This window comes from Hoplias malabaricus, chromosome 13 (genome assembly GCF_029633855.1).
Source record: "Hoplias malabaricus isolate fHopMal1 chromosome 13, fHopMal1.hap1, whole genome shotgun sequence".
NCBI classification, from domain to species: domain Eukaryota; kingdom Metazoa; phylum Chordata; class Actinopteri; order Characiformes; family Erythrinidae; genus Hoplias; species Hoplias malabaricus.
In genome coordinates this window covers 34,302,586-34,329,150 of record NC_089812.1, presented here as the reverse complement: position 1 = coordinate 34,329,150, position 26,565 = coordinate 34,302,586, and the positions used below count along the sequence as shown (strand labels likewise).

At 40.0% G+C, this 26,565-nt stretch overlaps 1 protein-coding gene across 1 annotated transcript in view; it reads right to left on the bottom strand.

The window, feature by feature from the left end:
• grin2ca (glutamate receptor, ionotropic, N-methyl D-aspartate 2Ca) overlaps positions 1 to 26,565 on the bottom strand; it is an 80,705-nt gene that overhangs the window by 3,597 nt on the left and 50,543 nt on the right. Inside the window, exons 5-12 of the mRNA XM_066642277.1 lie at positions 18,461 to 18,672; positions 8,734 to 8,902; positions 6,008 to 6,161; positions 4,726 to 4,851; positions 4,053 to 4,282; positions 1,522 to 1,682; positions 1,246 to 1,433; positions 370 to 602 (exon numbers count right to left, since the gene is read on the bottom strand). Of these exons, the coding sequence (XP_066498374.1) occupies positions 370 to 602; positions 1,246 to 1,433; positions 1,522 to 1,682; positions 4,053 to 4,282; positions 4,726 to 4,851; positions 6,008 to 6,161; positions 8,734 to 8,902; positions 18,461 to 18,672 (1,473 nt within the window). The remainder of the gene's footprint in view (positions 1 to 369; positions 603 to 1,245; positions 1,434 to 1,521; positions 1,683 to 4,052; positions 4,283 to 4,725; positions 4,852 to 6,007; positions 6,162 to 8,733; positions 8,903 to 18,460; positions 18,673 to 26,565) is intronic.

Genomic DNA, 26,565 nt, shown 5'->3' with positions numbered 1-26,565 from the left:
TCATTACATAACTGTAAACTGTAAAATTTTTCTGCCAACTGTTTATACAATATATTATAATACTAATAAAAAATGGAATATTGTCACTAAAGACTGGCGCCCCCTGCAGGGTGTGTTTCTGCCTTGCACCCAGTGATTCCGGGCAGGCTCCAGACCCACCATGACCCTGAACTGGATAAGCCGTTACAGACAATGAATGAATGAATGGACATGTGTAAAGCACTGAATAGCACCCCTTTTGGAGAATTTTGTCAAATGGTTGTGAATCAATATCTGAATGAGTGAATTACATGCCAGTCGCATTAAGTCGTACACATTGAAATGACAAACATTTACACAAGTTAAAATTAACCTGCAGACAACACTCACTCTGCTGATAGCCAGCAAGAAGTCCAGACGTTCAGATTTGTGTACAGAGTGGCGTAATTTCCAGTACAGTAGGTGCTCCCAAGCAAATACCAACAGGCTAAGACCCATGGCCACTAGCAGCATGTAGAAGACTCCCGCCATGTTGTCAATGTCCAGCTTTGAGCTCATTACTTCTTTCTTCTCATTACGGCAAATCCCAGTCAACCACACTGTCTGCAGCTTCTGAGTGTCGCCTGGAAAACATACTTTTCTGTCAGGAGATACTCTCTTCACATTAGAACAGCAAGGGAGAGGTAAAATAACCAATACATCAAGGTACTTTTTTGTATTATGTATATTTAAATATAGGAAATTAGCTTGGCTTGACTGTAATGTCGTCCTTACCCAGTAAACAATTAGCTGTTGATTCCACGTTGAAATAACATAATGACTGCCATCTAATCGACGTTCTCTTAAGGTTGAAAATGTAAGTTGAAAAGACGTCCAAACACAGACATTGAACAGACGACTATTAGACGTATTTTGGACGTCCATTGACGTTATTAATTGGTCCCGAAATAAATTACTTGTATAAAACGCATTTTGGACGTCTACTGACGTTATCGATTGGTCACCACTTAACAAACTTATTAAGATGGAATTTGGACGTCCATTGACGTTTAAAATATGTCCTTGACGGACAGACTACTTTTAGACCTATTTTGAACGTCCAGGGACGTTCCTTGTTTACTGGGTATTATACTTTGCCTTATATTTTCACATCACTTCCATGTGTTAACTAGAGAACTGCATTAATTTGTAAAGTTGCATTAGTCACACTGTTTAAAACTAAATATTTGTGAAGTTTGATGCATGTATAGAAAATTGTGAGGTTACCATCTGCAAGGAACTGAAGGAGAGCAAGGTCAATGGGGCGTTTCCAGCGTGAGCCCTTCTGTAAGGCAATGCCGTAGCCTGTGGTAGCAAAAACCTTGCCACTGCCAATAGTCACCAGCTTACAGCCCTCATCTTTACCAGCCATATAGTTAAGCACAGCCGCATCATAGATGAATGCATCGAGTTTTCTGTTTAGAATAAATAAGAACCATTCAGGAATTGTACAGTGTAAAGAGGGTCATTGAAATACATTCTGCAAAGTAAGTGAAAATGTACCCAGTTTTGAGGCTGGTAAGAGCATCCTCCACACCCTTCTGGTTATATTTGACCATATGTGCATGCATCTCTGGATAGTTACTCCTTATATTCCGCTCTGTGCTGCCGTTAGGCACAGTACCAAACCGAAATGGTGGATATTGCTCCTGTGGCTTCTGAAACTGAATTGGACAAGGCATGTCACCAAATCACCATTTTAGAGGACCAAACATAGCTTTACTTCGAAAGCATTTTAAACCTCTAAATATCCTCAAGTCTAGTGGCTTTTGTTGAGAAGGCTGAGCTGTTGGAGAAAGATTGATTTTTCATTCTAAGCTGGATTTCTGGATGTGGATTTACTTCAAATTTATTCTTTGTCTTTGATCTTTCATCCAAGGATTCTTAGGATTCTATATCTCTTTCCTTCATATGCGAACTGCGAAGCTAAGTCCAACCAGTTGTGAGAATTGAACCACATCCTTAATCCTTATAGTGGCTGGGGAGGGGGAAAAACTAATATAGAGATAAAAATCAAGCTGAAGACAATTGGTCATCATACCTTTAGTCTCTTTTCCCCCTAGTGCTACTCAGTCAATTAACTGGTCAGCTAAGGTTACGCTCTCAATAAAGTCCATCCTTTTTAATTTGAAAAACCAAATCTCTGATTAAGCCGTACCATGAACAGAAATTAGATTTGCTGCGAGGCCAAGTGTTACAAAGCATTCATTTATTATTTTGCCTCTTTACAAAATGAGATCAACTCATTTCTATTCTTGCTTGCATGTGCTTTTCATTAAATTGCAGCATCATATGAACATTGTCTTCAAAATAGCACCTCATGAGTTTCAGTCCGAGTCCTTAATGAAGTAGTTATTGAACGTTTCATCTGAAATATTCTTGGAAAATATATGTAGGCTGTTTAAAAAATAAGATGAAAAAAATAAGTTGAAGTTGTGTTTTTTTTTTAAAGCTGCAACAATGTTTTGATGAAGTTAATGTTGCTAATTCCCATAATATCACAAAATGTACATTATTATATCAGTAGTAATTTGATTAAGTTTTCTCCCGTATCCACATGGGTTTCCTCTGGGTGCTCTGGTTTTCTCCCAAGGACCAAAAACACATGTTGGTAGGTGGATTGGCGACTCAAACTGTCCATAGATGTGAGCGTGTGAGTGTGTGTAGCCCTGCGAAGGACTGGCGCCCCCTCCAGGGTGTGTTCCCGCCTTGCAACCAGTGATTCCAAGTAGACTCTGTGACCCTGAACTGGATTACCACTTACAGGAAGTGAATTAATGAATAATTAGATGAATATGACTACTGAGTGTCGTATTCCATTTATTGGTTATTTGGGGTTGTTTAAGTATTTTTTTATTTAAATAAATTTTTACTATTTACCAATGGAAAATAATGCACTATTTGAATGAAAATATATAAAATAATTAAAATCTAGAAATGAGATTAATCTACTTTTTTAATTTTAAATTGAGATGTTAAATAATTAGTGTACATGAAAGATCGCTTTTGGGAATCAAAAGGCACTGTGAATTTAGTAGTTATTTAGTTCATACCCACCTCAGACACATTCATGTAAAGTTGACCCACTATAAAAACAGTAAACTGAATAAAAACAATGATCGGCTACTGACATAATTTGTATTTGAGTTAATTAGCCTGTCTGCTGCCCTAAATACACCTCAAATGATTCCAGCAGCTTAAGTTGATCACAGTGTGCTCTTGGGAACGACTTCTGTCTCATCAAATAGCATTGTGATGTGTGGAATAGAAGTTCAGCTCATTTAACTTCCTCTTTCATTGTAGTGTAAGGCATGAAAAATTCAAACCGTTTTTAATATTCAGGTTACATTTTGGTATCAATAGCATTTTCATTTGCGCTGCTGCTTATCTGTATAATTATAAAACTGGGCATTGTGCTCTATAGGAAATTACTGATTTAATTTATTGTTGGATTAGCAGTGGTTTCATTTTAAATAATTGTATTGAGAATGAAGCTCGTTTGAGACATTTCCCCAGGATGTGTGTGATCTTATTTAGGTAAGTCTTTGCACATGTAATAACTCTAATCGCCCATCTGTCCGGCAAATATTATTTTACTGAGTATAGAAAGACACACTCTCCCCCTCCTTTGCTAACGTGTATCCAGTTCTGCAGAGAATGCCAAGAAAATTTGAAATGAGTGCAGGAATCCTAATGAGGGGTCTTTTTCTTTGAAAAGTGCTTAATCCTGGCATGTTTATGAAACATATATCAAAGTTTTATTGCATCCATATCACATGAAATGCAATGTATAATATTTTGTAATAGTTTATTACCTTTCAACCCCCCACTCCTTCCAACACATCATTCATGATTTACAAACGTATAAATGTGTTTTTCAATCATGGGATTATTTTACAGCTCGTGACAGTCAGTTGATGTGCAATTAATTCAAATCCTAATAAAATATCCAGCTGTACTCAGCAGATTGGGGTTGGTATACATGGAAACTGAAATGAATTGAAAGAAAAGTCACTAGCCTTAGCTGCACCTACCTTTTTGTCACTGAGTCCGGAAACTGTGTCGATGTATTGCTCTTGGATCATGAATGCAGCCAGGTTGGCTGTGTAACTTGCCAGGAAGATCACAGCGAAAAAAGCCCACACCAGTACCATGATCTTACTGGTGGTGCCCTTGGGGTTCTCAATGGGCACTGAATTATTGAAGACAATCCCCCACAGCAGCCACACTGACTTCCCAATTGTGAAGGTTGGCCCACCAGGATCTTAAAAGAAGGATAAATTAACATTTTTCATGTTTTTAAGATTAATATCAGGTGAAAACTGTTCAGAAATGAAGCACACTACAGTTGTGATTGAACAAATCTGAGGTATATTTAATAGCAGATAAAGATTACAACTAAATGTCAGAAACAAAGCATCACATGCATATAATTGTCTTCTCTTTTGTGGTTCTCTGTTATGATTTCAGACAAAAGAATCTCTTATTAAAAGCTGAAAATTAGAGCCAATACATTAATAAGATGTAGATTGGCAAAAACTGAAACGCGATAAGTGAAAAGCCCATGAAAATTGCCTTTTCAATCAGGCAGAGATTGACTTTTGTCTTGCCAGTCATTACAGATTGATTGAGTTCCTTTTGGCTGGGCTTATCTTTAACACCTGTCCTCTTTTCTGGAGAGTTAAATCAGACGTAGTGAGCACTCACCTTTGGCACTGACCAGGCTTCGGTTGTACCCGACAGGACTGAAGTACTCAAACACGAACACAGTCACTGCCACAACAGTCAGACACATCACGAACATCATCACCCAAACTGCAGGACTGTAAGGCTCTGTGAGAGAGAAGGAAAAGGATTATACCTTGTATAATTGGATAAATGAAACCACATAACATGACATAACATGAGAACAATCCAGTTGACCTCTATGAAATAAATTTTATTTGAAATGGAAAAAAATGCACTCTAATTATAGCTACAGTGGAACCTCTACCTATGAACTTGATCCGTTCCGTGACCCGGTTCGTAAGTGGAAAAGTTCGTTTCTCGAGTCAATTTTCCCCATTTAAAATAATGGAAAGGCAATTAATGTGTTCCAGCCCCTACCCCGAAAGTCACTCTTTTTGCACTGATATATGTTTACAACACTCTCAAATTAGTAAAAAATACATGTAGCGTTACTACAAATAAAAGAGAAATACAGTGGTAACAGTAATAAAAAAGAAATAATAAAGTTGTAAGTGGTTACACATCGCTACCTTGGAGACGTGACGACTGGCTGGAGGAGTAACACAGGCACTGGCTGTATGACGGGAGGTGGGGGGTGGGTGGAATAACGGAGAGTAGGCGGTGAATGTGGGGAGACGAAGCGTAGATACGGCTTAACTTACCACGAATCTCGATGTCTGCTATTTACACTAATGCTAAATTGCTAAAGCTACAATGTGCTAATCTTAAAAGCTCACTCTAGTCTGGGCGCTGGGAGACTCGCCTATTGGGGTCAGTGGCCATTTCCAGCCGCCGGCTCCGCGGAGGCTCGGGTTCGTTTCTAGAGTTGTGGTTCATTGGTGGAGGCAAATGAACGGTTCGTATCTTGGAAAGTTCGTTAGTAGAGGTTCCACAGTGTAGTGAGATGTTTAATAAAGATTCTTTTAAGGTTGATTTGGATTTTTCTGGCCACAATCCTAGGGCAGACCTGCAGCAAAACTGCAAAGCACATAGTGTGTTCAAAATCTGATCAGTGAGAAACTGTCAGAGAAATGACCAGTAGTTTACATAATTACACAAATAATTTGTTTGCAAGGGTTTTTTTCTTCTTCTTTTGAATCCATAAAATCCTGTCCAACTTTGTAATAGCAATAAACAACAGCAAAAAGAAACATTTGTGGACAGGACATGGATAGGTGACAGTATCAAGTCAATATTCATTTTTTGCAACAAGCAACGGGTATATAATCTGTGGTGCAGGTTAGTATTTCGTGGCCTATACCTAAAAAGGCAGAGGGGGAAACTGTTCCATTGCTTCTGGCCACCATCACACTGATCCCCGTCTCGACAAACGGAACGGAAAAGTCAATGATCTCAGAGCGCTCCTCATTTATAGTTAAAGAACCAATGGCCATATCTGCTCTCTTGTACACCACCTTGAAAAGAGAGAAAAAACACACAGAAATTATGACGTGCAAAATTTGCTAACTTTATATTGTGTATTACTTTGCCCATCTGTAGTGTTGTAGTTGTAAAGGTCTAAAGGTCTAGAACCTCTGGATTCCACACATCGATGTTTAAATACAGGTTGAAACATGGCCTAAAGCAGTTTAATGATAATGACAACAATGTTTGATGTAACAGTTCAGAGTTTTTTTGTTTGTTTTTAACCTGGTAGATTTGACCTTAATCTTTCAGAGCAGGCATTCAGGAAATGCACAGTGAAGAACAGGGTGGGACATTTATATGGATACACCTTAACAAAATGGGAATGGTTGGTGATATTTACTTCCTGTTTGTGGCACATTAGTATATGGGAGGGGGGGGGACTTTTCAAGATGGGTGGTGACCATGGTGGCCATTTTGAAGTCTGCCATTTTGGATCCAACTTTTGTTTTTCCAATGGGAAGGGGGTCATGTGACACATCGAACTTATTGGGAATTTCACAAGAAAAACAATGGTATGCTTTACGGTTTAATGGTTTTAACGTAACTTTATTCTTTCATGAGTTATTTACAAGTTTCTGACCACTTATAAAATGTGTTCAAAGTGCTGCCCATTGTGTTGGATTGTCAATGCAACCCTCTTCTCCCACTCTTCACACACTGATAGCAACACCGCAGGAGAAATGCTAGCACAGGCTTCCAATATCTGTTCCCATTGAAAAAACAAAAGTTGAATCCAAAATGGCTAGTAGAGTTCATACAGTGGAAAAACACCATGTGTGTCTATCCATCCTTCCTTCTTTTCATCAAATCAAACATGTATCTCTCCATTTTTCCTTTTGTATAGATACTTCTATCCATTGCAAGAGACATTGGTTAATAGCACGATTTCTAGAATTTTGCCGCTTTTAAAATGTCAGATTCATTCAAATCCCTGAAAAAAAAAAGCCCATTGTCCACATGAGAGCTGAGTAAGAGAGCAGCATACAGAGACCCCATAAAAGGGGAATTGATGGAACACTGCAGTTGGAATTGCTCTTCAATTCAGCATAGGACAGGCAAGGTTACAGTCTCTGCATAGTGTCTTGCTGTTGGAGAGAATGTCAACTGAATGCCTACTCCCCAGTTGCAAGCTCTCTCACTAGCATCAGGCTAGACTAACCTTTGCTTAGGAGCGTGTTGTGTGGACCAAGTAGAACTGGCCAAAAAAGCAGGTTTAATTTAGTTGGGTCAGATTTCCTCTGGGTGACTGTCTGTGAGGAGTGTGGTGTGTTCTCCCTGTGTCTGCATGGGTTTCCTCTGGGTGACTGTCTGTGAGGAGTGTGGTGTGTTCTCCCTGTGTCTGTATGGGTTTCCTCCGGGCGACTGTCTATGAGGAGTGTGGTGTGTTCTCTCTGTGTCTGTGTGGGTTTCCTCCGGGTGACTGTCTGTGAGGAGTGTGGTGTGTTCTCCCTGTATCTGTGTGGGTTTCCTCCGGGTGACTGTCTGTGAGGAGTTGGTGTGTTCTCCCTGTGTCTGTGTGGGTTTCCTCCGGGTGCTCCGGTTTCCTCCCACAGTCCAAAAACACACGTTGGTAGGTAGATTTTTAATCATTTTAATCCTTAAACATCTCATTCATACTGGTTTCAAGTATGTACTTCACATTAAGCGACATGACATTCATTGTATTCTAAAAAAAATATTTATTGTTCATATATATTTATAAAAAAGTTTGAGAGCATTAGCCTCTTTAAAGGTAATATAGGGGTTAATATCTCAAACTAACATACAGGTATAAAATACATGTAGCCCTATGCACATGTAATCACAAGTATTTATTATACAGTATGGCACACATATATACCCATTTACCCTCAGAATGTGGATTAATGGTGAGACTGGAAACAAGCAAATTTCGTTGTTTTATTGTAATGCATTTTCATTCATTTCATTCATTGCTGGCGGTGGTTATTCCTTCTCTTGGAAGTGGGTCCCCACTATTCCAAACGCCTAAACATGAATTCAAAAATGGCATTGTTCCTTGTATCCAGTTTTCCACTGCCTCCCATTCTGTGGGCTGTTGTGTTTTTATAAGCCTCACAATATATAACAAATGCCAGTGATTACATGTGCATTTTTTAGGCTGTTGTAGGCTACCTGCATTTTTATATGATATTTGAATCCAGGCTCTCTTCACATACAGTGGTCTTGTGAGTTTTCATGTGATTTATAGTTTGTGCACTAACTCCAGTTATTACCAGTTATTATCCAGTCTGTGTACATAATAACTTTATGAGCACAACATCTGCACACAAGAAACCAGGAGGTAACATCACAACCCACAGAGTACAAACTGATCTGATTTACACATAACACGCATCAAGTACTTTCAAGTTAGAATGTTAGTCGCAGTTCCTGTTTGGAAACATACAGCTTTTACATTCCTCTTCCTCTTGCTTTGATGTCACAGACACGGTCTCCATAATTACAGGAGCCCGCTGGTGGATTAAAACAATTCTCCACAAGTTTCTATTTCCTTATTAAAAAACTTTAACTTGATAAAATGCACCACAAAAGCCTCACCTCTCCGATCATGCCGTTCCAAATGCCTCGCACGAGCTTGCCATGTTTGCCATTGGTGACAAGGTAGAGGTCATAGGAGAACTTGATGTTGCGAGAGAGTTTCTTGAGGATGTCAATGCAGAATCCTTTACAGCACAGTTTGGTGTATGGTTCGGTATGTCCAATGATCCTACAGGAGAAAATAAAGAATAAGGAATCATATTAATGTATAAATGAAGCTGTTTTATTATTCTGTTGATTAAGGTATTTCATAGAAAAATACTTAAAGCCTTCAGTTAAGCTGAAAGATCCTCCACATATTTATGTAGTCTAAATATTTGTAGACGACAAGCATCTACTACACGCTGGATGGATCTCCCTCGCTCACGCATTCACTCTCTCTCTCTCACATACTTGCTCATATTTAAAAAATGCTCCATAAGAGATGCCATTCAGAGCTTTGCTTCAGTGACACTGTGTCCGTTGCGTTTCAGTAAACAGAAAACATACTTAATAAGTGTAATGCATGGCAGTATCCATATATTGAATTAATTAGAAGATATCTTTAGTATATTATTTTTATTTTATATGGTTTATCACTGAAAAAATTGAGAGCGGAGGTCATTTTAATGTTGTGGCTGATCTGTATGTGTGTGTACGTAAATTCACTAATGCTCTTGTCCCTGAATTCAATCAAATTTTCATAGAAATATACCAAATACTGTAAAACCGGAAAAAAAACAGGAAATACTGGTACTGCAGCAGGAGTTCTCTACAAACATCTGGACGAATATATAAGTACACAGGCGATATCAGTTCTTCTGAGAGATGTGAAATGAGACAGTTATTGGTTTCATCAGCGACCTTCTGCTGATGCTGTGAAGGTATCGCACATACAGTATGATCAGATACTTTTCATGGCTCAGACCTTTTTGTAATATGGTTTTGAAAGCAAGCCAAGAAATAAATCGATGTTTTAGCATAAATACCAGGCCTCATTGTATTCTTCATTTTCAGTTACAGCTCTCATTATAGGTCGGTAGAATTGGTTCATGACACTGCTGTGTCTGGTTCAAACTCTGCCTCCCGCAAATTTAGTTTCTAAGCCTTTTATGCAGCATGTTTTAAATAGGTCAACTACATATCCAGGGGAAAATAAGCATTCCATCATCATCATCATTTGTAACTTTTCCACACAGTGGTGTGCTAATTTGTCATTTGTTGCCACTGCTTGGGAACGAGTCTAAAGGAGCCCATTCTGGTGTGTAAACGTGTGAAATGGGACAGGAGCACTTTGAGTACTGGCTGTGCCTCATTAACGACACACTGTTTACTACGCTGGGCTCGTGTTATGTTGATTACGAGTCTGCAGTGCATGTCTGATAGATGCCATGAATCATACGTATACTGAGCAATGAGGACAGAATAACGGGAGAGCCAATAACATCCATTAGGATGTCTTATGGCATGCTGTTATTTCCACAGAGGAATAGGTGGAGAGTAAGGGTTCAACAATGCATCATGACATTGTTTTATCCAAATGCAAATCTGTGATACCATGCATCACAGCTGTCCCCAACCCCCAAACCCTAACCCAACATGTGGTGCATATTGTATCAGTTAACCATAACTTTTATTTACGTCATCAAATTAACTATGGCTTCTAATGTAAGTGTATAGTCTGTGCACCAATCAACAACTTACACTTCCATCACTAGTGTTGTGAAACAGCGTTCTTATAACTAATTTCTGTTTATCAAATTGAGCTGTTTAAAAATTATATCCAAAAAAACTATCCAAGAATTTGGATCCAGGAATTATATCCATGAAATTGTCTTTAACAATCATGTAGTTCAAGGGACCTGCCCCACATTTTGATGGGAGTGATTTGATAGGTTTGTTAGGTCTGTGATCGGTGAAACCCTGGCTAATTAGAACACCCATTTGAGACTGCGTTTTGTACACTGCAATTTCAAATTGCAAATGCTCATCCATGTAGTTGACTGCTTATTTGGCCAATTCTACTTCCTGTAGCACAGAAAAAAAAATCACCAAATTAGATTTTCAAAATAGTAGATCTAATTGTGGATCTAATATGAGTTTAATTATTAACTGGGTGTATAAATACACCCCTACAAAACAGCATCATGTTCTAAAGCTGTGATGGTACACCCCCTACTACCATTAGAGCTGGGTATTTTAAACTGCCTTTGTCTCTTAACCTACAAGAGCACACATGCACCGTTGCCAGAAACCCTGGCCGTAGTGTAGAGGAAGGGAAAGAGTAACAAGAAGCAAATGGAAAGAAGCAGAGATGGAGGGATAGTAGCCGAGTGCAGGAGGATGGGTGACGTCAGCAGTGGGCGGGTGGGTACCGGGCAGTCGCGGCAGGTCCTTGTGTTATGTCACAGCTACAACAGATGGAAGGACAGCCGGGCCTGGCCAAAACAAATCCAATGCAAATTAATCACCAGCAAACAAAGGCAGGAGAGCAACTCTGGATTACTGCACCGGCTGACGGAGGGCCGACTCATGCCGGATCAGAGCTGCTGCAACACAAAGCCTGCGCACACTTCCCACCCTCCACAGCTGCCTGAAAAGTTAGCTTGGCAATGCACAAAGTTTTCATTCTGTAGCCCATTAAATAATTCATTTAAACTCCTAAAACTCACCAGACATTCTGCAACAAATATCATGATTTGCAGTTTTGATAACATCCTGAGAAAGGACTTACAAACAAAACGCGACAATGTAAATCTGCTCTAATTTGACGAGAGATAAGAATGAAACTTTCGCATCAAACCCCTAATTACACTCTCTGACAAACTTCAGGCAAGGTGTGCGAAGACCAGATTACTGGAGGCTGTATTACTCGTTATAATACAGTTATAATAAAACAGTTATATAACTGTTATCTTTGAAAGAACAGAACAAAGGTCTGGCCTGAATAAGGCTGCAGTTCCTGTTGAATGTAAATGGTAAAAAATTTACAGTTTTTTTTTATTGTAACTTTACGGTGAAAAACTGTAAAACCATGACACAAAATGACTGTAAACTCCAAAATGGTTTCTGTAACAGTGAAATTCTGTAAATAGTTTTATCAGCCAAAACACTAATTTTTACATCACTTTAATGTAAAAATACATTATTTCACTGTTAAACGCACAAACCATTATAGTTATTATATAGGCAGTACAAGTATTCAATGACTGGGAGATCAGACTCATTACAGAGCTCCAACCATTCCTAGCAGCGCCATATTTTCTGTGATTTTCTTTGTTCTTCTCTGTTTTTGAGTCTTTTTGATTTTGGGTTGCATTGGGGTGATTATTTTTTGTATGTTTGTGTGTGATTGTGTTTCTGTGCATGTTGTGACAAGATGTGTGTGGCACCAGATACTGCACATTTCTTTGCTCCTTTCAGCAATACCTCATTTTAAGGGCTGAATACAGAACGTGGTAAGGCTATATCTCAGTCACCATTCTCTATTGTCACTATTGTCACACTATTTACATATTAATTTTATGGCAAAACAATGTTTCTTTGTTATTTTTATGTAAATACTATGGGTTTTTTATGTTGTATTTGTTTTTTGTTTTGTTTTTTTCGGAAAAGTACTACAAACAAAACATTTATTAAATGTAAAAATTTACGATTGTCAAAAATAATTCTGCAATGTCATACATTTTGACTGTATATTTTATGGTGAAATTTTGGCAACCACAAACCGTAAAAATATATATATATTTGTGGGCTATAAGCTTCAGTTTGGCACCTTTTCTGGCAGTGGCTCTTGCATTGTCCGAATACTTGATAAATGGCAAATACTTGATCATCGTAACAGACAGGCAACAATATACTTGACGTGCAGTTGAACAGAAAAGCAACAAGCGAGCTGTCTTGGCTTTGCATTAAAGATAGAGAGCCGCAGCGGGATAAGAATCAATTCCAGAGCTTTATCCTATGGATTACTGGGACGTGGCGAGTGAAATGTCCTCCCATTTCACAGTAACAGGATTACAGCGGCTGTAGCAGTGAGACCAAACAGTTCTCAGTGGCAGTACTGTGGTAGCAGCAAAACAGGCCACCAGAACTCAAATGAGTGGCATAAGTTATTCTATCATGCAGCTTAATCCTTTTGAACATATGCCTCTTTTACAGAGTTCCTGGATTTGCTGAACCCTGCTCCGTTTGGAAAGTGCTGATTTATTTATTTATTTATTTATTTTTTATGACAGATGTGCAACACGTGAGGAAGTTCTTTCAGCACACTGGTATTCACATATTTATTTCATTAGCTTTTATTCACTTGGCTTATTTGACCTCGCCTGCAGCGCACCCACAGTGCTGTTCAGTGTGTGGAAGTTAGAGGGGCTTTGGGCTGGTGCTGCAGGTTAATTGGTTATTATGGATTACAGCAGCAGGGATCTAACATGGAGCTAGCAGATCATCAAAGGGGCATGAGGGGTGTGTATGTGTATGTGTTTGTATGCATACATTCACATACATTTGAGAGTGTAGAATGGAGAAATGTAAGGAACAGGGATTGGATGGTGGTATAACACACCTCTGTACCTTACACCATAATATCAGTGACACATCATAGTTTTCAGTACTTTTAAGGATTTGTAAATCTCTGTTTAATGCGTAAGGTCCAATATTCATATCAGTCGACATTGGTTTAGTATGTGTTTATGATTGTAGTTTAGTTCTCTTAGTTTGGACCCAATGAGAAAATTATATACATTGTTACATGTTGGTCCTGGTTTGCTTAGTGTTCACACTGACAGATAACAAATGAAACCAAAATATCTTTAAAAAAATTTAAAAACTGACATTGAATGTATGACATATATTGTGTGAGTCATTCGTCCACAAAAATGCCAGGTTGATGCACATATTGGGATTGTGTACACCTGGTGTTATATTTACCAACTGGAAACACATGGTAAAATGTATAAATTCCTCAGTGCACCAGATTTTTTTTTTCAATTTGCAATTTAGTGTCCCACTTTGTGAAATCACATCCTGTGTTTCATTTACATGCCTTTGGTTCAGAGACCCACCTGTTCAGCCGATCGCAGCCCACGTTTTGTGCGAACCATAGTTCAAAAGGAAGCATTCACCCTTTCTCTAAAAAATCACACTAACAGAGCAGTCACACAAGGGCTTATTTGCATCAAACCAAAGCTGACAAGTATAAACACACCCTTTGTGTGTATTCCAAGCCTAGCCCCTGTACTATCAGAATATTATAAGTGTGCTAATTGTCGGACCACCTGCCGGCCGGCCTAGAAGAGGCTTATGTGCTTAGTGTTGTCACAATATCAAAATTATGACTTTCAATACGATACCTGCGTAAATATCTCGATACCGGCACTGAAACGATACCATGGCAAAAACCTAAAACACCAGGAGAAGTAATGTACGTTCTCTAAAGCTGAGGGCGGTCGGCAAAAACGCTGGTATCTGCTTGTTAAGTGTGACTCCACACGTGACGTTTCACCATTTCTGGGTCCAAACGCGCCTTTGACTGTATGCCATACATTCACAAGACTGTTTGAATAAAGCTGATTGCCTCAATCAATTATGTTTTCTCAGTTCGGAAAAATAAATACGTGTCTTTGGCGGCACTTTTTGCACGTTCGCAGCTCATTCTGATCTGTGTGAGATGCCAAGGGAAGCTGTGGATAGAGCTGTCTTTCCCACTCACGGTCAAACCCAGTGTTCTAACGAGTCGTGCTACCGGCGATTCTCTTCTATTAAAAGTAGCTAAGGTTTGTACAGAAAGTCATTGGTGATAGTCAGGTTTTTTGTTTTTTAAATAACTTGCTAGAAGGTCTGAAAAGTCGCTAAATCTAGCAGCAAAACCATTAAGGGGGGGAGATGAGACAAAGCACTGCCTCCCTTAAAGTACTCATTATACGTGGTATTGTACTGTTTTTAATGACAAAGTATTGAGATACTTTTCTAGTATCGGTATACCGTGCAACACTATATGCGCTTATTGACTGACTGACTGACACATAGTGTTGAAAAGCGCATGCGTGAGTAGGAACTGTTAATTCAGCCGTATTTCACAGAGAGAACCTAAGGTGGCACCACCACACCCTCTGTTTATAGTTCACCAATATTTCACATTCCAGTTCATGAACTAAATCTGGAACTGTTCGGCGGTGAACAGAGGTCCTCTTTTCCCTGGACAAGAGCTGAACTGGGACACACTCACGCTTCTTCAGCGCTGTAGCTCCACCATCCACCGCGGTGCAGCTCAGTGTTTTACTGGAGCCTCCAACAGAAATGTGTTGAACGTTGTTGAGGTACTATTTATCATAGTCTCTTCTTTATGTTTGGAGAATGTTTCTGTGACTCAGCCTTTTGTTTTCTACTGTATATTTAACAAACAGAAAGTCATCTTTTCTGTCCCTATAACGACAGGAATACACGCACACATCGCACCGTTACTGACTTTCTGTCTTTGTTTAACTTTGTTTTACACGAAAACGGACAAAATCTTCAGATTATTAAAGCCAGAGCGAGGTGTTACTCAAATAAACGAGGCTGTGGATTAGTAACAGCTCGGTTTTATCAGTCGGACCCTTATAGAAATGTAAGTCAGTAATGAATATCTAGTTCCCAGCGATGCCCTGTTCCTTTAACAAGTGTAAATCACTTGATTGCTAAAATGTTAAGGTGCTTGGCTTTAGAAATGTTCAAAAACTTAAATGTTTAAATGTTATCTTGTTGGTTTCTGGTAAACGAGTTGCTTTAATGTCGTCTCAACAGTGCTTCAGTTTTGTAGCTTTGTATGAACAGAAAATAACAGGCTTTCCCTGATCACACACACTATCAGCAACTGACAAGATAAACTATTTTTATAGTTTGTTATTATTGTAAACAAAGACATTGATATGAAGCACCAAAGCTTCTGCAGACCTTACAATGACAAGGGGATGTATTTTGAGCTTTCCTGTTTTTGAAATGCCAGAATAACCTCTGTGACAGTGTCCTGACAAGTTTCTCTTAGTTTTTAGCTGTGGCAAAATTTCTGAATGCAGTTTTCATGTCATTTATTTAGTGTAAAGCATTATTGTGGGTTAAATATAAAAAAAAACCTCATTGGAAAGTTATTGGAAAACGATGATCACATGTTCTGTGCTGCACTGTATGAATAAAACAAATAATTGAGAACAGAATTGCAATAGAGTGTGAGCAATGCGTAGGCAAAAGCAAAGCTAATGACACATCACCTTGTAACCTCCCCCGTACCTTCCGACTAATGAACTGTAGCATCGCGGAGTGGGAGTAATGCATTGCATTCGACATACAAACCCACAAGTCATAGTCAATAGAAACAAAAACAAAAGAAAGCAAATGAACTGCTGGGAGTAAATGAGCAACTCCCTCTGACTCTGAACATTCTGTTCCTCCGTCACTATCCCACCACCTGGCTGAGTTCAGCTGTGATGGTTAACTTCGGCTCCAAAGGCATCTTAATGTGACTGTGCACAACGTGTATGAGCGTTTGATTTGGGCCGGGCAGAAAACCCTGAGAGAGCCACGCTTCTGTAGAGTTAATTGGCCCACAGTCTTCTCTGTGTGTGTGTTTTGTCTGTGTGTTTTGTAGACAGACAGAGAGAGAGAGCCCTCAGAGGTTTTTTGCGTTCACTGAAGGATAGGGCTCTACTTTAATCAACTCTACTAATTATCACCCTGCTCTCATCAGGCAGCGCCAGAGTGCTGGGGGTAAAGTTTTATCTCTCACTGTAGCTCAGAGCCAGCAGGTTCCTGAGAGAGCGCTCAGCTTTGAGCAGGTGGCTAGAATTCCTGAGCTCACTGGAATGGCTGCGGAGTGATTGTGGTGTAAGATGGTTTAATAAAAACCTGATGATGCTGGTGTGAGGTTTTAACGACAACATTGCCCTCCAGTCTCAGTCTCTCTATCTCTCTCTCTCACTCACTCACTCACTCACACACACACACATGTGCACACAAACAAACAAGTCCATTATAAATGAATACGTTTTGTTTGTGTATAAATTGGCAATTTAAAGAGCATTTTGGCTAAATGTCTTAACACATTTGTACACTTGAGCAGAGATGGTTGGGTGATCTAAATAAAATAATGTCACTGAAAGATATCTTATAGAACTGCAGTGGGGCAACTTGCATGTTTATAAGTTTTTAATTATTTATTAGTTTTCTCTGGAAATCAGTGGAAATTAATCATTCATTCATTCATTATCTGTAAGCCCTTATCTAGTTCAGGGTTGCGGTGGGTCCAGAGCCTACCTGGAATCATTGGGCGCTAGGCGGGAATACACCCTGGAGGGGGCGCCAGTCCTTCACAGGGCAACACACACACACACCTATGGACACTTTTGAGTCGCTAATCCACCTACCAACAGACCACACTCCTCACAGACAGTCACCCGGAGCGGGACTCGAACCCACAACCTCCAGGTCCCTGGAGCTGTGTGACTACGACCCTACCTGCTGCTCTAGCGGAAATTAATATTGTTAAATTAACACCTGTAATCGGGGGCAGCAGTGATCTTGAGGTTCGAGAAGTGAGTTTAAGATTGGAGGGGTGCTTGTTCAAATCCAGCTGGAAAAATACATCCACGGCTGAAGTGTTACTGAGCAAAGCACCCACAAAAACTGCTCCCCAGGTGCTGAGGTGGTTGGTAGGTTTGTACAGTTCATATTTTCTGGTTCACACAGCTTTTCAAGGCAAAAGGTAGTGAAGCATTCTTGTCAATTCCCTGTATAATTTCTGTTTTTGTTTGTTTGTTTCTTCTGAAAACCATGGAGACCAAAATTAGTAAAAAGAAGTCAAGCTTGTACCAAATTAGCGTTTTGCTGTGACAGTTTGTGTAAATAGAGGTGGAGAGAATGCACATGTGACTCTCCCTATCAGTTACTGTCACTTTACATTGATCATGCTCTTGCTCACAGCACTAATTACCACAGCAGCTCAGTCAGCGGTACAGCCTCCCAGTGGAGCACAATCCCAATGATTTCACTACGTTGTCTAAGCTTTTTTGGGGGATGGTTCTGAGTTAACTAATTCAGTGTAGGATTATGGATAATCTGTGTGCTGTAAACCAAATTATCTGGAGTAGATGTATTGTTTACCAGCCGACACGGAGATGCACAATCACATATTCTGAAACTGTGCTGGGGCTACTCTTGGATTTCTATGTTGTTCACTTGTTCCTGCAAAGTTCAGGGTTGTATTATTATTATTATTTTTATTTTTTATTTTTTGCATGCCACAGTTCACTTTCTTTTCTTCTTGATTCTCTTGTTCTTTATTTCTTAGGTCTTACACCAGGGACACAATTAAACCTCTTAACCTGTGCATTATTTTGTAAAATGTTACTTGCTTAAATAAAACCTCAAATTCTTTTTTTTGAGAGGACAATACTATGGTGAGGCTACAATATCTGCACAACTTGACACCTACTGAAGCAAAATATTGGTGATATATTGTGATTCAGCCTCTTGGTTTCTGTGGATTTCATTTATTTATTTATATATTTATTTTTCTGGGTGACGATCTGTTGATATTTTGGATGCATTCCTGTCAGATTTGGGACATATTTTTGGTGTTGATTTGACAGATTTGATCACAATACGTCCTGGAGATTTAACGGAGCCCATTTAAAGCTCCAGTTAGCACTGAATGACATATGAAGCAGGTCACCCCAAGAAATGAGTAGTAGACCAGCCCACTTTTACTCACGTCTCAGTCTTGTTGGACTGGCGTCTGCAGGGCACAGTATTGCTGAGGCAGGTGCCAGTGATGGGGTCCACAGCCTCTACGATCACAAATGGTCTCTCTTCAAGTGTGGCCACAGTTAGATGTCGGTTGTCAGATACTGGCTCCAAGTATGTTCCGTATCGAGGCCAGACCGGATAGCGCATCTGTAGGATCCCGGACTCATAACTTCCCACCTAATGAACATGAGACAAGAGAGAGGGGGAATGAAAGTCACTTACATTGTTTCAAGTTTGTCTCTTGTGTGTGTTTGGGGCCACTCCCGTCGTAGCCTACGAGCGTGTACAAGGTCCAAGCTTCACAGTTCACTGTAGACACAACACCGCAACTACTACTTTATTCCAAACTTCATTATTCTTTGTTAATTTATGAAGAAGCATCATATAAGACGAGAAAAAAAAACAGTGGTTATGAGCTTCTATCCGATGTTTAAAACCACACTGTTGAGGATAGGAACAAAAAGGTAGATTTGCTGAATTGCTGCTACCAATCGCATTCTCCAGTAGGAAATGACTGGCCGCTTGTCATTCTGGCAGCTTATTAAACAATAGATAAGTTTTCAAAGATTAGATCCCTTTCACTGTCTGTCCTTTCCCTACTGAGACCCTTTAAACACAGGAGGGGAGTGAGGGAGGCGGCCTCAGTCTACAGCCAGTCGAAGAAAGCTCCCTGCTTCCAACACCTCTGGCCTTAAAATGGAAGAGTACTGGGTTAGAAACAAGACTAAATATCAGAATAAATCGAGGTGAGTATTCCTGTTTGTTGAGGGTATACAGCCATTTGGAGAGGGGCATGAGATTAGTTTGTCAAGGAAGGTAAAATGTTGCCATTAAGTTTATTCATTCATTCATTCATACATTATCTGTAACCCTTATCTGTACCCTGTAAGTTCAGGGTCGCGGTGGGTTCAGAGCCTACCTGGAATCATTGGGCGCAAGGCGGGAATACACCCTGGAGGGGGCGCCAGTCCTTCACAGGGAAATACAGACACACACATTCACTCACACCTACAGACACTTTTGAGTCACCAATCCACCTACAAACGTGTGTTTTTGGACTGTGGGAGGAAACCGGAGCACCTGGAGGAAACCCACGCAGACACAGGGAGAACACACACCATTAAGTTTAGATAATTCCAATAATTTTCTGCAGTAAAATGAATCAGTTTCCTTATGGAAAGGTTGGGATCTTTGATGTAATTTCAGGTGCAAAATTGAAAAAGTCATTAAAAGTGTGTTAAGAGTTTAAAAACCAGCTTGAAAAAGAATTGTGATAAAATTAAGATAGTGATCCTGCAAAAAACAATCGTGATAATGTATTTTTGCCGTATCGCCCACCCCCTATTATGCAGTTAGTTTTGCAAAGGCCAATTTTTCTGTGTCATTTATTTTATTGAATAACTTTAATCGAGCAAAAAACAGTAACTGTAGTTTAAAATGTACCGATATGTGTTCTCTTGTGAGCTTATCGTCAATTCACTGCATTGAACTACACTTCATATCGATGTAATTTTGTCAGTGTGTCACACCTGTCACTCCCTCACTTCAATCTACACTACCACTTGAGTCTGTTACTTGCTCTAGGGACTTCAATTCCCATGGTTCAGCGGGCAGTCACATGACTCCATCAACCAATGAGAACTGGTCACCTGCACTGCAAAAAGTCTAAGTAAGTAAAATTGACTTAAATCTAGTCTAAATATCTAGTTTTACTCATTTGGAAATTATCGTAAGAATATAATAAGATTCAACTTATTTCTACCTGTTTTAAATAATTAAAATTATTTAAACCTGTTTTAAATCATTTTATCTACAGAAAGTGTCTTATTCCATTGGCAGATATTTTTGTTTCTTTTAAGCATCATTTTATGTTATTTCTTAAATTAAGAAAAAATATCTGCCAATGGAATAAGACACTTTCTGTAGATGAAATTATTTAAAACAGGTAAAAATAAGCTAGAAATAATTTGAACAATCTTATTATATACTAGTAAAACTAGATATTTAGACTAGATTTAAGTAAATTTTACTCATTTTTTGCAGTGTGAGTTTTGAATCACAGCTGTTTTAGATTACACATAATTACTCAGTTAGTATATTTACCCAGCCTTAGGAATTCCACATTTGCAAAGTATTGTTAACTCTCCTGTTGCATACTGAGCATTATCTTGTTGTGAAAGCTTTCCCGTGTATTCCCTCTGTCTCTTGGATTCGTACCGCTAGTGTTTTGATGCTTTGTGTTTCTGACTTCTGCTAATTACCATTCTCCAGATTTTCCCTTTGGTTTTGGATGCATTCTTCTTACGGTGTGTGTTGAACTTAATTAAATTTCCGTAAACCTGTTCGTGCTGGAAACCCGCGAGGATCTATTCTGTTTGTATATCTGCGACACAGTGACTCCCCAACATTTGCAAACAGTTAAGACTGTTCATCTCCTTCATATTCCACACCATATTCCTTAGTCGATTTAGAAATTATTTAAAAAAAAACGAGATGTGGAGCCGAGCCTCATTGTTTTAGAGTAAACACAAGTTGGCAGTTATCTCAGATCACACCACCTGCAAATTCCCTGGAGGGTGTGACTTTCAAAAGTATATTTCCTCTCTCAAATCCTAATCACAGATCTGGTTTTCACATAGCAGAGTGCACACTGTGGAAGACCCATCTCTTTGTCTCCATCTGCTTCAATTAACGAATGTTTACTCTTTGGCCATTTTGCATGCAGTGTGTGGTATTAAGACTCCACGGTTAATTTCCTTTTCATTGTGATGATAAAACAAATGAATTGATTTTTCTTTTTCTTTTTTTCCTTCAGTAGATTCTTGTCAAACAATACAAGGAGATGAATAATACTGGGCTGCTGTTGTTTACTTTCAAACATAATGGCGCCATATGTCCTTAAATACTCATCAGAGCAAACATGACTCCCAGTGTCATTAACTTAAAATTGAACATGTTTAGATTTTACCAAATGATTGTATAAATTATGAATAATAAGAGAACTTCCTGTAAGTTTTAATCTAAGAAATGAAATGAGATGTGGGGGGGGAGGAAAACACTTGTGAGAATTGCTTGCTGAATATTTTGTCGCTGATGGAGCTGTCTTTTTGTATAATTGGGTTTGTCAGTTTCCCAGGGCTTGCTCAAAGTCATAGTAGCATACATCAATCTCCCTACAGACTTTTGTACTTGGCAGCATCTAAACATGAGGTATCATTTGGATTCTGGCCTAAACAAACTAATTCATCCCAAAGGTGTTCTATCAGGTTGAGTTCAGGACTCAGCCTGTGCAGGTCAGTCAAGTTCTTCCACACCAAGCTTGCTCAGCCACGTCTTTATGGACCTTGCTTTGTGCACTGGTGCACGGTCATGTTCGAACAGAAAGGGGCCATTCCCAAACGTTTTTTTAGACATGACATTTTCAAAAAAAAATCTCTTGGCATGCCGAAGCAAGTTCCTTTCACTAGAACTAAGGGGCCGAGCCCAAATCTAAATAAAGCCGAAATACTACCCCACACCATAATCGCCCCCTCTATCAAACTTTACACTTGGCCCAATGAAGTCCATCAGATTACCAGACAGAGAAGTGTGATTCGTCACTCTAGAAAACACATCTCCACTGCTCTACAGCCTAGTGGCAGCATGCTTTACATAACTGCATCCGCCACTTTGCATTCGGCTTGGAGATCTAAGGCTTGGATGCAGCTGCTTGGCCATGGAAACCCATTCCATGAAGACTCTGCAGTAAGTTAGTGACCTCTGCACACTATGCACCTCAGCATCTGCTGATCCCACTCTGCCATTTTATGTGGCCTACCACTTTATGATACCACTGACAGGTGACTGTGGAATATATAGTAGCAAGGAAATTTCACAACAGGACTTGTTGCACAGGTTGCATCCTATCACGGTACCACACTGGAATTCACTGAGCTCCTGAGAGCAACTTGTTATTTCACAAATGTTTGTAGAAGCAGTCTGCACGCCTAGGTGCTTGGTTTTTATACACCTGTGGTCATGGAAGTGATTTGAAAACATGAATTCTGTGGAGTGAATACGTTTGTCATAGTGTATGTAAATACCAGACGGTAGAAATGCACTTAATTTATGACTTGAGTAAATGTACCTGTATTTTTATTTAGATTATATTAACAGGTATTTGTTTTTTTCTGTGATTTTTAACTGTGAATTAGCATCAAAAGTAAAGCTACTATTGATTAATTTAAGTATTGTGTTGGCGTTTTTATGAAGGTGATCTCTGTCACAGTCAAGTGCCTTATAGAAGCAATACTTTTCCTTAAATCGTAAAAAAAAATATGCAGGATTTACATGAGATATACTCATGATGACCACCTCCTTGTTTCTACACTCATTGTCTAATAGAGTGAACTGTGAATGGACACAGTATGTAAAACCTTCAGCAGCACTGCTTTGTCTGATCCACTTATACAAGCGCCACACCCAGTGCAACCATTGACTATTGAGGAACAGGATGAAAAGTGTCAATGAAAGTATGCAGAGTGACACATGGACTATAGTCTGTAATTGTAGAACTATATGGTCAATGGAACTGAGAGAATGGACAATGAGAGTCCAGGTGGTCATAAGTTTATGGCTGATCTGTGATTTTGACCAGTGGTGTTGCAGTCACACAGCTCCAGGGACCTGGAGGTTGTGGGTTCGATTCCCGCTCCGGATGACTGTCTGTGAGGAGTGTGGTGTGTTCTCCCTGTGTCTGCGTGGTTTTCCTCCGGGTGACTGTCTGTGAGGAGTGTGGTGTGTTCTCCCTGTGTCTGTGTGGGTTTCCTCCGGGTGACTGTCTGTAAGGAGTGCGGTGTGTTCTCCCTGTGTCTGTGTGGGTTTCCTCCGGGTGCTCCGGTTTCCTCTCACAGTCCAAAAACACACGTTGGTAGGTGGATTGACGACTCAAAAGTGTTCATAGGTGTGAGTGAGTGAATGTGTGTGTGTGTGTGTGTGTGTTGCCCTGTGAAGGACTGGCGCCCCCTCCAGGGTGTATTCCCGCCTTGCGCCCAATGATTCCAGGTAGGCTGTGGACCCACCGCGACCTTAGAATTGGATAAGCGCTTACAGATAATGGATGGATGGATGGATGAATAATCATTTGTGGAACAGGAAGTAGCTCCTACAGCACCTTTTCCTCATAAGATAAATATAAATACAAATATAAATAAATAAACGTAGCTGCTTTGGGATTTCTGCTATATTGATTTATCTGCTTGTTTAGCTCTGAGCAGCTTATGGGCCTTGTCTAAAGGCTCAGGAGCCTGAATCTCATCCAAATGCCCTCAGATGTAACAGATCTGTGCCCTGTGGCTTGTTAGTGGACACGCTACGAGCGGAATTAAGATTCTAAGGTCGCCTGCAATGCAACACTATCAGAAAGTCCTCACAAGCCCCACACAGTGCTTATCTACACTACATATTGCCATTGCCACAGGTTAACAGTTAAAATGATGGTTAAATTTTGTTTTCAGTGGAAGTCTAACTTGTTTCGCAACAGGTTTTTGGTTTGGAGAATTTTGAAAGCATTGGATAAAGAGGATTTGGATGGCTCCTGTAAAATTGCCTAGTTTTTTTCCTTGAATCTAGTTGAAAGAATAAAGATTTGAAAGCAGTTTTTCTCAAAGAAGCAGCCGAATTTGGGGGTGTTTTTCTGAAGACTATTTTGGGAAAATGTAGTGGCCGATTTGTGTTGAAAATCTACGCAGTTCATCTGGCAGAAATTGAACACTGAAACTGTTCCCTATAGTAATCTCTCTCTCTCTCTCTCTCTGTCTCTCTGTCTCTCTCTGTCTATCACACTTTCTGTGTCTGGAACCCACCCTGGACAGGGTGCCAGTTCATCACAGGGCACCACACACTCTCACATTCACTCACAGCTGAGGACACTTTTGCACAGCCAATCCAACCGGTGTGTGTGTGTGGTTGGACTGTGGGAGGAGACTGGGGCACCCAGAGGAAACCCACGTAGACACAGGGAGAACACACCAAACTCCTTAAACATTGATCCAAGGCAGGGTTTAAACCCACAACCCCCGGAGCAGACTTGTGTTTTTTTTTTCTAAATTAAAGCACTGTTTCTGGATTGTCAGTGTTCCGGATCTCTGATGGAGAAAGAAAGAGTAAGATCAAAATCGAAGGTGGGACCAGCCTTTTTCCGTCTTGCACTCAATCTGTTTCTCCCTCTCTCATCTGTCCGTCTGTCTGTCTCTATGCTTGATATTCTCTCCATGTGCCTGAGGTTGTTGTGCTGTCTTTTTGGGAAAGAGGTGTCATTGAGAGACGCCTCTGACGCAGTTATGAAAAACGAGTCCTCGTCAGCTGTCAGCTGGAGCGCTTTTGAAGAGAGTTATCCGGTGATTTACCTGGCTAATAAATCCCCTCTGCAGCGAGAGGAGAGAGTGGCGCGAGGTCTCCCTCTGTGTGCCAGCACATGGATAGATGAGCAAGAGAGATACAGAGGGCTTTACATCTCTCAAGTGAGCCTGAAACAATGAGTTCAGAAACTGGACTCTGCCCTGAGGGACACAGCAGAAGTGAAAACTTACAAAGTCATCTGCTGCAGAAATCTCTTGCCTCAACTTAGTCCATTTCTCTGAGCATTAAATCATTCACATGCTACAAAATTTACTTCAGAATTTTCAGTGAGGGACCAAGAGTCCAACAGTCACATCTCTCCAAACTCTTAAGGAGGTAATTTATGTTAACAAGGTTTTTTTCTCTATTGAAAAGCATTTTACATCCCGAAAGAATGTAAGGAGGATGTGGAGGATGCCAAAGGGCAAACCAGAATGAACTTTGGTCTAGCTGTGGTGTGTTTTTTCACATTACGTGATGTAGCTGGATGTTATTTGAAGCTGAGGTGTTGCACACTTTTCTGTCCTTTTTATCAAGCTATGTGTGTTTTACAGGAGTCTGCGTGGGTTTCCTCCGGGTGACTGTCTGTGAGGAGTGTGGTGTGTTCTCCCTGTGTCTGCGTGGGTTTCCTCCGGGTGACTGTCTGTGAGGAGTGTGGTGTGTTCTCTCTGTGTCTGCGTGGGTTTCCTCCGGGTGCTCCGGTTTCCTCCCACAGTCCAAAAACACACATTAGTAGGTGGATTGGCGACTCAAAAAAAGTGTCCGTATGTGTGAGTGTGTGTGTGTGTGTTTCCCTGTGAAGGACTGGCGCCCCCTCAAGGGTGTATTCCCGCCTTGCGCCCAATAATTCCAGGTAGGCTCTGGACCCACCGCAAACCTGAACAGGATAAGCGGTTACAGATAATGAATGAATGAACTAATTTTTTCCTAGAGCCATTCATCAAACCCAATGATTTTTTTTTTCTTAATTCTCAAGTTTTGACAAGTTGCCTACTCAATATTACTCTTTGCCTGTTGCTGTCAGTGGAGCTCATCTGACCACATTAAAATCCACCAAGCTCTCGAAGGTGGGGGTGAGAACATGCTTCCTCTAAGAAATGTGAAGCAACCCAGTTTTCTTTTCAAACAGCTGCTAATTGAACTCCACTGAATGGCTTAATACCCCGGAGAACACAAAATGCCCAGATCTATTACATCAGCTTACCGGAACCTATGCCAAATAGCACCATCAGCAGATGTGGGGGATAAGGTGTGCCATCCCACCCACCCAGAGGGTGAGGCCAACTGTGCACTCTGGCACATTACTCTCTGATGATAGAACAAATGCTTTGACCGCTCTGACAATAGGGACTTGTTGTGAAATGTCGTTGTACTAAGACAGTTCAGTTTTTCTCTTTGTAAAATTCACAGAATGTACACAATCTAAATAATTAACAAATTACTACACTTTACCAAAGCAATGGCTGCAGACACAATATAATAGAAAAGTGTTATTTTGAGCAAGGTGATGTCAGGAACGCCTGAAGCCTGAATAAAGTTTTATAATATCATAAAACTTCATACTTTTAGAATATATAGCACATCTGGTTGATCATTAATGACAATCCCCATTGAAGTAAGTCCAAGCTTTTTTCAGTGATAAAATATACTTCCAAGTCTCATGTATGCTTCACTTATTACTCACAGTTAGAA